The sequence below is a fragment of the Rousettus aegyptiacus genome, unplaced genomic scaffold (genome assembly GCF_014176215.1).
Source record: "Rousettus aegyptiacus isolate mRouAeg1 unplaced genomic scaffold, mRouAeg1.p scaffold_m13_p_8, whole genome shotgun sequence".
In the NCBI taxonomy this organism is placed as follows: Eukaryota; Metazoa; Chordata; class Mammalia; order Chiroptera; family Pteropodidae; genus Rousettus; species Rousettus aegyptiacus.
Genome location: NW_023416311.1, coordinates 104,855,588 through 104,868,451, shown reverse-complemented (window position 1 = coordinate 104,868,451; position 12,864 = coordinate 104,855,588). Strand labels below are relative to the sequence as shown.

The 12,864-nt window shown below is 43.6% G+C and overlaps 1 protein-coding gene and 1 pseudogene across 2 annotated transcripts in view; one reads left to right on the top strand and one right to left on the bottom strand.

Moving 5' to 3' along the window:
• Window positions 1-12,147, top strand: part of OTULINL (OTU deubiquitinase with linear linkage specificity like) — a 29,490-nt gene extending 17,343 nt beyond the window's left edge. For both annotated transcript variants that reach the window (XM_016152144.2, XM_016152145.2), the window contains exons 3-8: window positions 84-115; window positions 219-310; window positions 1,345-1,494; window positions 3,460-3,588; window positions 4,509-4,778; window positions 5,601-12,147. In XM_016152144.2, the coding sequence (XP_016007630.1) occupies window positions 84-115; window positions 219-310; window positions 1,345-1,494; window positions 3,460-3,588; window positions 4,509-4,778; window positions 5,601-5,774 (847 nt within the window). In that variant the 3' untranslated portion in view covers window positions 5,775-12,147. The remainder of the gene's footprint in view (window positions 1-83; window positions 116-218; window positions 311-1,344; window positions 1,495-3,459; window positions 3,589-4,508; window positions 4,779-5,600) is intronic.
• On the bottom strand, window positions 590-705 carry LOC118607598 (annotated as a pseudogene).
• Window positions 12,148-12,864: the final 717 nt, after the last annotated feature.

Genomic DNA, 12,864 nt, shown 5'->3' with positions numbered 1-12,864 from the left:
GGTGGTTGTGTCATCTTTAAATTTCTAAAATACCCTTGTCATCAAGGTAGAGTTTTGATATTATTGTTTCCTTTACCTTTCAGGTGGATTGGCTATCTGCAGAGGAAATTCAAAAGTAAATATTTTCATGCATGTATTTCCTTAATTTTAAAGTGCAGAAAGGGTTCAAGATGGAGGAGGAAAGGGAAAGGTAACCTTTTATTTTTGATTTGGTCCAGGGAACCTCAGCGTGGAGGCGGAAGTTGACTTACTCAGTTATTGTGCAAGAGAATGGAAAGGGGAAATGCCCCGTGCCAAGCTGATGAGGAAGGTATGTTTGTTTATAAAGAGCATGCAAGATGAGGGATCTGTGTGTAAAATTCAGGAAACGAACGTCTCATTCTGCTTTATGGACCCAGGAATCAACTAATACCAAATGTGGTACAAGGGACAACTGTGGCTGTAATTTAAAAGCCAAACAACTGCTAGACATGGTTTCGGGCCTTTTACTTAGGGTGAGAGCCTTTGAGCACGTGGGGTAAGCTCAGCTCATGATTTCGGAAGACTCGAGCACTGTATGCTTTTTATTATTATTTATTATTATTATTTATGCCTACAGCACCTGGTTGTCCTAGGTGGTCTCCCATCCAAGTACTAACCAGGCCCGACCGTGCTTAGCTTCCGAGATCAGACATCAGGCTTGTTCAGGGTGGCATGGCTGTAGACCATGGACTGTGGCTCCCCTGGGATGTGAACCCAGGACCTCCTGCGTGTAAAGCAGACATGCTAACCGCTGCACTATGGAATCACATCTGCGAGTGCCGTGTTCTTTTCAGCTACCTCCTGGCCAAGCCTGCAAATCTCTGCATATATGGGGGAGATGTCTGTCCTTGAAGGGATCAGGCTCCTTGGCAAAAATTTTTTGAGGATTTTTAGAATTTTCCACTGGCCCAATCTTAGTAAATATTCCCAGCAGTCCTACCCAACCCCGTCACTAGCAAAAGCAACAACAACAACAAAAAAAGGAGGCAGCACGTTGAAAGTCGTACTTTCAGCCTGGTCTTAAAGCTACAGTTTTTTCACTGCGGTTGAGTTGTATCCATGGTCTCCCCAGAATGACATCCCCTGGCTCTGGGCTTCCAGGAACGTATCATCTAAAATAGCACGGCACAGCCTGTATACCCAGAAGTCACTTCAAAATGGCATGCGGCCACATCCATAATTTATTACTGTTTTCGATTCTGTCGTCCACTTTATTCGGGAGTAACACCTCCCTGAAAACACATCGAATTCCCTGTCCTGATTCTCTTACCCAGTGGGAGTAAGAAACAACTCCCTTTTTTTTTTTCTTTTTTCTGCTTATAGGCTTATGAGGAACTGTTTTGGCGGCGTCACGTTAAGTGCGTTCGCCGAGTAAAGAGAGATAACTACGACGCGCTAAGGTCCGTGTTGTTTCAGATATTCAGCCAGGGCCTCTCTTTCCCATCCTGGATGAAGGAAAAAGACATCGTGAAGGTATGTCCTCACAGCAGAAGGCACACGTCACCTTGACAGTAGTGGCACAGACGCCCGAGGCTTCTGTGGGCGGCCTGGAGCACAGGGCGTCCGAGGTCGAGGCGGCGCCAGGAGGTGCTTTGGCCAGGTCCTCGGTCTCTCATGTCGGCTTGCAAATAAACCGTCTTGAAAGGATAGTAGCACTCCATGTTCTTTGTTTTTAATGCCACCATCTTTTCTTGAGGGGGCACCTATGTTGGATAAGAGGAAAAGTGGGCTACTAAAATTCACTTTTTTACTCCGCAGTTCTTTGAGTTCTGGCAAACACCTGCTGTGTGGAGCTACTGCCCCCACGAGCCCCTCAGCCCCCTTTACAGTCCTTGTCTCGACCCCCCCTTCCGGCAACCACCGATATGTCTTCCGTCCTTGCAGTGTTGCCTTTCCCAGAATGTCGTGTAAATGGAATTATCCAATGTGTAGCCCTTCAGATCGGCATTTTTCACTTGGCATAATGCATTCGCAGTTCACCCTAGTGGTTCTGTGAATTGTTCCGTGGTTCCTTGACACACGAATGCGACACAGGTTGTTCATCCGTTCACCAGTTGAAGGGCAGCTGGATTGTGTCCAGTGTTGAACAACTATGAGTACAACTATTATAAATATTCCCAAACAGGATTTTGTATGAACATAAGTTTTTGTGTCTTCTGAGTAAATGCCCAGGAGCGAGATTGCTGGGTCATATGTTGGGTGTATGTTTATAAGAACCCGCCAGAACATTTCTTAAAGTGGCTCTGCCATTTTACATTCCTGCCAGTCATTTCTAAGGGTTCCAGTTACTCCACAGTCTCACCAGCCCTTCGCGTTGTCTGGGCTTTCTGTTTTCGGGATGGTTTTTGGTTTTGGTTTCGTTTCGGCCATTCTGATAGGTATGCATTAGGCCATTGGGTATTCGCGTTCCTCTGGTGACTGACGACGTCGAGCACCTTTCCCTGTGCTCATTGGCCATTTATAGTCTCTTCTTGGAGAAGTGTCAGTTCAGATCTTTCGCCCGTTTTATTGGGTTTTTTGTTTTTAAATTAGCGATGGAGTTTCGAGAGTTCTTTATGTATTCTGAATGTACGCTTTTTCGAGCATGCAATTTGGAGGCATTTCCTCCCTGTCTGTGCCTCGCTTTTTCATTTTCTTAACAGCTTATGAATAACCTGGATTTTTAGTTTAAATGCAGTACGTCTAATCTAGGATGTGTATTTAAGGACGGAGGAGCAAGGAAATATAAAGCGTATGCCTACGATGTATAGCTACACATGGTCCTATTTCCTTAACGTTTTCATTTAGGGTTGTTTTTATTAGTTTCATTTTATCTAGCCAATACTCGTCAAGTGTGTGCAGTGTGCTGGCCTTGGTGCTCGTTGCTGAGGATACAGCCAGGGCCTGGGCTGCAGACTCAGCTGGGTGGTAATGCACCAGATGCCTGCGACGGATCAGATTCTTCCATATCCCGCGGTCTGACTTAGTCCCAGCGAGAGCCCTGTCAAATGGAGAGGACTGCCCTTGATTTACACAAGAGGTTAAATCTTCTGCTGGTCGAGTGACCTCCCAGCTGCTGAGTGACAGCGCTGGGTTTGCACCCCGAAGTGCATCATTCTAAAATCCACGTGTCCCCAGCTGTACTATGTGGCCCTAGCGCTGTTTGGTTAAAAATAATTTCTAAAGGGAAATAATCTTAGAAGTTTGGAAAATGTTTTACCCAAAAAGATGGTTTCTATAGATTTACTCTTATATTGAAGTTTTTGTCAGTTGTGAAATTATGAATTAAGAATATGATCCAAGTCACTGAACCTGCAAATCAGGAAAAAATGATTATATGCTTTTCCTTAGCTGCCGTTGCAATGTTTTTAAATGAAGATTGCTAAGTGAGATGAGCTTGAGTGCTGTGTCGTAAATGTTGAGGTACTAATTGTTGCTGGCATCTTCTTCCTTTTCAAGCTTCCCGAAAAACTGCTCTTTTCACAAGGTTGTAATTGGATCCAGCAATACAGTTTTGGTCCTGAGAGGTATACAGGTTCAAACGTGTTTGGAAAGTTACGTAAATGTGTGGAGTTACTGAAAACGCAGGTGAGTGTCGGGAGTGGAGTGGTATGTGTGAAAGACGAGAAACAAAAGCATCCATCCTAAATGCAGCCCTTTTCTCCGATGTCAGGCATACTACTCTGTTAGGAAGGTGGGAAATGCGGCCAGAAAAGCTGCTTCTGGTAACCGACGATTCCTCCTCCTTGTTGCTCGTTCTCCTTCCAACTAGTGCGCGAGAGCAGGGTTGTTCTCTGGGATAGTAGGCCCTTGATGGATTAGGAAGCCCTTTGTGGGCTGGCCAGGAACCTTAATGATCCAGTACCTTCGTTTCCCCAGAAAAATGTGGCGCAAGTTCCAGACAAGGCACTCAGGAATGCCCCCTGGGACATGCCTTATTAATAACTCGGAGACAGTGCACATGCTATAATTTGACTCAGAGGTTTTCCTGTCTTTAATAAAGGCACAGATGTCGGATCGTTGGAATGAATCCTCCTAGGGAAACAGCATAATGTTTCAGTGCCCTAGTTTTCTCATCTGTAAGACAGATATCACAGTGTCTCTCTCATACGGCTATCGTGAGGATGCAATGAGTTAACGTACGCAGAGTGCTCCAAACTGTGCGTGGCACACGGCGGGGGTTAAAGAATGCCAGCCAGCATCCTTGGTCCTGGGGTAGCCATGTAACTCAACTATCCTAAGCAGTTTTAGGAAACTGACTTGCTTAGTATTTTACTTAGTAGGCGGTACTTTTTTGGGAAAAAAAAAAACATTTCATTGAAACTAGTTCTTGTAAAATGAACATTTTTTAGGGTTAAAAAAATTAGCGTCAAAAGATATAAAATGAAACATTAAAGTTCTGCTTCCCTCTACAAATCTTTGGTTTATTTTGTAAGTACTTTTAATGATGACCGGCGTATGTGTTCACCTTTACCCTTCTAATTTCACTTCTGCATCTGTGTCTTCAGTGGACCGACTTCAGTGGAATTAAGGACTATCACAAGAGAGGGAGCATGTGCAACATCCTTTTTTCTGATGCCAGTCTGGAATATAAACTGTATGAAGCTTTAAAGTTCATCATGCTCTATCAAGTCACCGAGGTTTACGAACAAATGAAGATGAAAAAGGTCATTCCCAGTCTCTTTAGACTCCTGTTTTCCCGGGAAACATCTTCTGATCCTTTGAGCTTCATGATGAATCACCTAAATTCTGTAGGCGACACATGTGGACTAGAGCAGGTACCTGGGGCAGAAGAATCGCGTGTTTTTGATTAAGGATGATCTTGGCGGTGCTTGATCACGTGGGCTTTCGGAGTTTGCTTTCCGCGGTGATAAGAGCGGCTGCGCGGAGGTGGTGGGTTGATAGTATTGCTTCTCCAATGAGGAAAAGAAGCGCAATGAGCCTCACGGTTCCAGGCTCGTTGCTGTGTGTCTTTCCATCCCGGTGGCCGGAGAAGCCCAGTGCTGGGAGCCTTTCTGTTCCTTGCACACCGCTTCTCAGTCACCAACAGGTTCTCTCACCAAGGAGGTCAACCAGGAGAAAGCCCCACTGGAAAATGAGAGAACGTTTGGGAAAGCATTCGGTCACTTACTGCAGATAAACAGAAATCGCGGGATTTTTTAAATCTAAGAAATGCTTTGATATCCCCATAAAAAGGAGTTTTTGTTTAGTTTGGTTTTGTTTTGCTTTCCTGGGAGGTACACAAATCATCTGACTTCTTTATACACATTGATTTAAACCAATATAAAACTGTTTGGGAAACAGTGTAATTTTTATTAGGAGCACTTCTTTATGTTTTATTAGTTTTTTTTTTTTTTCCCCCAAGCAACTTTTCCCTGTGATTTCTTCATGCCGGTCTAGAGAGAGGTTCCTCCGCTTGAGCCCCGCCTGCCATGTGCCGGATGTCTGTTCCTAACTCTGTGCCCACTCAGGGCTTTGTGGGTGGGTCTGTAAACGGGAGCATTATTTCATGAGCCGCCCAAGAACACGCTCCCCCCGCTGGTGGGAGGGCAGGAATTTGGAAATGTGTGTCTGTGACTTCTCTTTCATCTCTTCCCCAGATTGATATGTTTATACTTGGGTACACCCTTGAAGTCAAGATAAAAGTGTTCAGACTGTTCAAGTTTAACTCCAGGGACTTTGAAGTCTGCTACCCAGAGGACCCACTCCGGGAGTGGCCAGAGATCTCCCTGCTGACCGAGAATGACTGCCACTACCACATTCCCGTCTTTTAAGTCTGGCATGTACCGGGCACCTGCCAATGACAGTGGTCATGCTCGCAAGTAAAACGTTTCCAGAAAACCAAAGCTAGTGTCACAGCCACTGACAGAATTATTAGGGCATTCTTCTTTGGAATTACAGGTGCACCGGGTGCGCCTGCATACGGGGGGGCTTTTCTTTGTTTTTTCAGTGATTTCCTCCAAAGCAGCTGCACTGATATCTCTGTGGGTTGCTGGTTTGTCCTTGTTCATAGGGCTGTGGTCACTTCACACATGGCGGGCCTCCGAGAGCACAAGAATGTTTAATTTGGACAAGAACAACAACAGGAAAAAATAGAGAAGAAAATGAGTAGGGAAAAGAACTAGCCGAGAAAGAATGAATTTCTTTGTCTCTTAACTTTTATGTTCTTCTTCAAGAATCTTGTCTTTGATTGATTTTGGATCCTCGTAAATATGGCCTTATTTTGTAAGCATTATCTTCCCAGGAATCTCTGTGGTATATCGATCGATTTTCTAGAACCACTTGATTAACTGTAAAATTATGTGTGTGTGCATATATATACACTCACACATACCCATATGTATAGTTTTATATATGCATAGATAAACACATACACACAAATAACCACTACTTTGTAATGTTGTACAATTTATTTTATATATCTACATTTTTTGTTACTGTAGCATCCGGCCAGTTTAATACATTTTACATAGATAAAAGGTAAATTCTGTAGATTAAGGCAACCGGATGACCATTATTGAACTGTCATAAAAATATTAAACTGTGGTGTAGTTACATATGTAATTAACACGTGGTAGGCAGAATCATGGCCCCGCTTCCTACAGAGAAGTTACATCCTAATCCCCAAAACCTGTGACTGTATTGGGTTGAATGCAAAGGAGAAGAAGGATGCAGGTAGAATTAAGGTACTAATCCACTGACCTCGAAATAGGGAGATTATTCTAGGTTCAACCAGTATAATCCCAAGGGTCCTTAAAAGTAGAAGAGGGACTTGGATGAGTGTCAGAGTCAGAGGGAAATGGGAAGTCCAGAAGCACAGTCAGAAGGAGACGCAACTTGGCTGGTGTTGAAGACGCAGGAAGGAGCCATGAGCCAAGGAATAAAGTGGCCTCTGGGAGCTGGAAAGCGCAAGGGAATAGATTCCCGCCTGAAGCTTCCGGGGAGGAGCTCAGCCTGCCGGGGCCTGGATCTCAGCCCTGTAAGACCCGCGTTGGACCTCTCACCTCCAGAACTGTGAGATAATGCATTTGTGTTGTTCAAGTCACTAGGTTTATGGTAATGTGTTACAGCAACTAATTCCTGGTCATCTTTATTTTGGAAATACTTTTCTAGTTTATTTTGGTAGTCTTTATTTCGGAGGTACTTTGCTAGTCTGTTGTGAATTTTAATAAATACAAAATAACTTTTAAAATCTTGGCTAGTGATCTACTACTTCAAAGTTACAAATCCCTTCTAAGAGTGGCTTCCTTCAGTATCATAATGTACCCACAAATCACATGGTTGAGGCTGACATTTTCTCACATTTTCTTATTGTTTCTACTATAAATAAGAAAGAGGTATGTTAAATACTGTGGTGTATGAAAACAACATCCAGACTCTTTTGGAATGGGGTAATCACCTGTACGCACCACATAAGCCGGACGGCTGGTCCTGCTTCGTTTCATGCCCACTGTCACTTTATTTTCTGCTTGGAGAGTAATGAGCTCAGACCAAGGGGCCTCGCGTTGCCTCAAGAGCCACACAAACCAGGAGCTCATAAGTGACCTCTCCAGCCCTTTCCTGCTTGGAGGCCCCTGTGGTTTCGCATAACCCCTGTCATTTAATTGACACAGTTGGGAGTTATCCCCTTGACCTATTACTGTGACCCAGAAAAATGAAGCGTACCTTTTGTGTTCACCAGCAGACATGAGGACAGCTCGCGGCAGGCCGCTGTGACTGATTCTCCCGGAACTGCTGCTCTGGACTGCTGGCTCCAGCGGAGCTGTCCAGGTACCGACCTGGCTTTTGTGTGTTATCACTCACCTGGCATCTCCTTCCCCAGTGTAACGATCCGCACGCCAATCCCTTCTCACAGGGACTGGCAGCCTGTGGCTCTATCACATATCAACCCATTATGTTTACCCTTAACCGTGTGTTGGGGGACAGGCCAGAGGAGTAAGAATCCTTTAAATGGAGGGGAAGACCAAATTGTGGGAAGAAAGGATATTTCAATACAATGAAAGTGAAAAGTAAAGAAGACCTTTAAATAGTTGCTGTGTTTTGGGAAGGCATCAAAACAAGATTTTAAGAGAGGAGGTATTGGGTATTTTTATTGTGTTTTGTTTTTAATTTGGTTGTGTATTTAATGTAATGAACAAATTAGCAGGAACTGCATGTAAAATAGCACCACTTTTAAATGCCCACAATAAATTGGAGGTGAATTTACTATGTGATGTCAACATTTAATGGCTTTTTAACCTGATATGTTTTAAATGAGGATTGTAGCAAACACAAAAACATATACCCTTGTCTTTTTCTGATTTGAGAATGTTTCTTAAATTTTGGGCGTACTGAGCGGTTATATGAATATTAGTATAAGACTGACTTTTCTTATTGTGGTAAAATGTACATATCCTAAAATTTGCTGTTTTGGCCGTTTTTAAATGTACTGCTCAGTGGCGTTCGCATGTTCATATTGTTGTACAGCCGTCACCACTGTCTGTCTGTCCTCGGAGCTTTGGTTATCTTTAAGGCTGACTTTTTCGGTGGGGGGCAAGTTTAAATTCCCCACCTGGTACCTGGACTTCTTTTACTTTTTATGTGATCTTTGTATCACACCCTCCTCATCTCAGTATTTCCTCCAGGCTGAAAGGTGCTTAGTGTAGACATCCAATGGAAGGGAGGTCTAGGTGACCAAATGGATCGGGCAAATCATGGTTTAACTTCACCTCCAAGTAAAGAAACGGTCACAGGTGGCTTCTGGTTTCATCCTGGGGACGCTCTCGCGTGAAAGTTTCCCCCAAGAAGCCATGTTAACTTGGAGCCGCCCTGGTGACTTGACTCTCTTGGATGTGGGCTGTGACACAGTCTGAAACCAAAGTCATTTCCACTGTGGGGGAGCCAGGGAAGAGCCTCCAGGCCCACTCTGTGCACACAGAGCCCCAGGCCACGCCTTGCGCGGGAGGAGCCCAGATCAGCAGCCATTCATGCGCCTTTTCTGAGGACTTTCCTGCGAAGGAATTTTGGATGGACGGATTTATTATTGTTATATAGCAGATGATCTCATATTTTGGTGAGATCAAAGAAAGACCAGTTTAATTTTATCCAAGTTGATCATGGGAAGGAAAATAAAATCTAACTTCTGAGTACTCTGAAAATGTTGGGAATTCTACATTAAAGAAGATAAATGTCTTTGGATTGATAACTAACCTAATACATGAAAATCTATAAATATGAGTAAAAGATGAACTAATTCATCCCATCTTAGTGTTCTCTTAAGCAGCAAGTCCCTAAAGGTGAGCGATTCTTTTTACAAGAACATTCCACATCGCTTATGATTTATTGCTGTATAAAATTTTAAAATATACTCTAGTTTTATGGATTTAAAGCTTTAACAGTCTATTGGATTGCTTGTCACAAATTGATTATTGTTACATTACCTTAGTATTAACTATATATAGGTATACTTTTCTCTATAGACATTCAGTTTTCTTCAAATTCTATTTTTTTGTCATGTTTATAGTCAGACACAAAATTAAGCGGGTCCAAACTGTACAGTCACTCCTGTGATATTTGTTCAAAATAGTTGTGTCTTCCCTTAATTCACTTTGGCTCGACTCCTGACATATTCCTGGCGGCCAAGAAAACGAAAGCTTATCCGGATCCCACTGGATCGACATGATTTATTAGTAACAGAGAAACTGCTCACTCGTGTCTTCAGCAACCCCAAGTCCACAGTCAAGGGTATGGCGTGTGTCTGCACTTGAAGGTCGCAGGGCGTGTCTGAGGAAACGAGAGCTCTTGGTGGGACAGGTGTGCTTCAGGACTAGCCCGGATGACTGGCTTGCCTGCGAGGCGTCGAAGTTCTATTCCTGCCTGGAGTCTCTGGAGAAAACAACAGCAAGTCTCTGTGTACGATCGATTTCTTGGCCCCTGTAGTCAGTGTCTTCAGGCCTCAGGTTGCTATCTCAGTCATTTCCCTGCCACCGGTGTCACTTATTTGTAATAATTCTTGGAAAGTTTAGTCAAGAGAATTTTCTAAAATTAAAAAATGCTTGCTTTACGTATTTTCGGCTTAGTCTAGCTTGGGTTGTAAAATCCATTTCCGTACAAGTGGTTTTATTTAAACTAGGAATGTGTTCTCAGAAGCATCCCTGAAATATAGATATATTTTCCCATTGACATAGCCTATTTTTAAGCAGAGAAAAATTTCTCGTTCCTAATTTGTAAACCTCGAACGGGACATCCAGGTGGAACCAAATAGAGGTTGGCAGTCAAAACTGAGTATCAGCTCATTGCACAGTCTCTTTTTGCTCACCCACAAGTTTGCAAATGTGGAATGAGGCCAGATCTGTGACATCGGAATGCCTCATGGCTGGTGATGAGTTTACGCCATTGCACCGTATCAGGCATCAACAGATTTACAAGGACAAGCACAAAAGTCTGAGACTCTCCTGGCCCAATTTCTCTTAATCCCTGCCGTCCCCAACAACAAAACAGGGAGACAACTTGGGACTCCTTCCAGTACCTGTGAAGCCTCAGCTTTTGTCCACTGCGCCCAGACTTTTGAGAGGGCCGGCCTCTCCGCCGGACTGAGCTTCATGGGACAGGACCCCAGGGCTCCGTGAAGAGAAGCAGCTGGTGCACACTAATGACTGGGACAAAGACCTGAGAAGCTGTTTGAATGTTCTGGAGCTTTCATTATGTGATTCCAAGTAGACACGTTTATAACTCCCTGAAAATGGGAGCAGAGATGAGGTGATGTGTGATGAAAATGATGTTTGTTATGAAATATTCATATCTCTGTAGGGAAATAGGAAAGATCAACATTCATATCTCTTATCGCAAACTACCTTTAGCTATAATTAACCATGCTGGATAGATAGATTAAAAGAAAAACTCAGCACCGAGGCATATTTGACCTATGTTTAATTCATTAATCAGCAAACGGTAAATGAGAAATGTTAATTTTTCCACTTGGCTTATATTTCACAAGGTAATGATGAAGCACTTCGATGGTGAGACCAGTTCTGAATGGCTGCATGTTCGGCCCTCCCCACCGTAGCTCTTTCTAAGTGTGAGCATGCTGGAAGACACTCTTTGTACAGCACAGGAAAAGGAAACACCGCACAATTCTCTTTGTAGATCAGGATGTAAAATGTTTTTCCTTTAAAAACTGTGGCAGGGCTGTCCTTTTAAAGCCATCCATGACGATGGACAGGTTTTTAAAATTTCCAATCCCTTGCAGACTGACACCTTCGTAAAGTACAATTAAAAAGTTGCACCAAGATCAAACTGCTATAAAAGTTTCTGAATACTTCCTATCAATTTCTCTACATACTCATGCGGACTGGCAATCAGGAGTTTGCAATGTGACGCTGGTCTATAGAGCAGACTTTAGTAGCACTGCAACAGGAGTTCCAGGCAAGAATCAGTAGATTCTGATGTTATTTATTTATCTGGGGGTTTGGGGTTTTGTCCAGAGCTGGAGGTGGGAGGTCAGTGGTGGTGTTCGTTGTATTTTTTTTTTTTTTTTTTTTGGTCCAAACAAGGCAGCTGCATGGAGTTGTATGGTGGGTGCCTTGCCCAGGGCATCTGACTGAGGAGGTGCATGGGGGCTTGCTTCTCCCCTCCGAGCCATGGCCTGTGAGGGAGGGCATGTGATTGCCATGGCAAAGGGGTGTCTTTTTGTACCAACAAGGATCGGTCCACTAGCCAAGTCCTCCACCAATGGGGGTGCCTTTTCCTAACAAGTGTGAACATTAGTAAAGAGAAACTTCATTTAAAACCGAATTGGGAGGCTGGAAGAAAGAACTCTCATGCATGCAACACTCAATGCACACGACTAACCCCAGCCGGAGAGGGGCCCCACGTATCTCCAGAGGAAGTGACGCTGCTTCCCTACCTCGGCAGGAGGAGGGAAAGGTCCCGCCTTGTCCAGTACCGGCTCAGCCAATGGGAGGCCACCACGACTCAGCCAACGAGAAGCCACTCGGCTTCGCACTCAGTTTCCGCCAGTGGACTCTCAATTACAACACCCGCTGCCAAACCTGCAAATGACGGTTCCTCGCATTCATTTCTCTGGACTTGCGTGTGGTTCACCATTAGATATGTGTCCCAAATTGTAATTCTTTGTTGTTCTCGAATAAATCCATTTTGCTGGTGAAATGTCTGGCTATTTATTTGTTTGAGGTCAACACTTGCATAAGGGACTGCTTGGCGGAAGTCCTTGGATCAGCTGTTAGGTAGTCCCACGTAGATTTGCAATAGGATGCAACTTTTTTGAGAAGGCTTTCATAGGTTTCTACATTCTCGTAGCAGAAATCAGCAAGAACCTCATTTTTATATCAGTTGTGTTTAACAGAAATATCTTCATTATCACATTTTATTTCTTTACTGGATTTCACGCTCCTATGGGAAGGATTGTAGGTCTCCTATCGCTGTGACTAGACCAGTACTCATACAAATATCAGTTTAATTCTGAACTGCAAGTTTATAATGAGAGTCAGGTTCAGCTGTTAACTTCTTAAAAAAGCAAAGACTCTAATAATGTGGTTATTTTCCCCTGAAGTTTATTTTTAAACTTGAAGAGCACAAGTTTGTAGATATAGTCCTGGAGAGAGAAGCTTCCTGAAATTAGTGATACCCTGACATATTCGTCAAGTCAGTGTGACCTATGGAGTGGCAACAATAGATGTTAGAGGTCAAACCAAGTTTTGCTAGCATTTTATCTCGTGAGGTTTAAATTAACCAAGGACATTGGGAGGACCCAAAAACAGGTTCTTAAACAAATACGGCTCATTACTTAGTGGGGTCACAGACTCAGAAGAATGACCATAACTATAAGATGTCCAGGGCACACACGTGCCACATTCCACTGCCTTT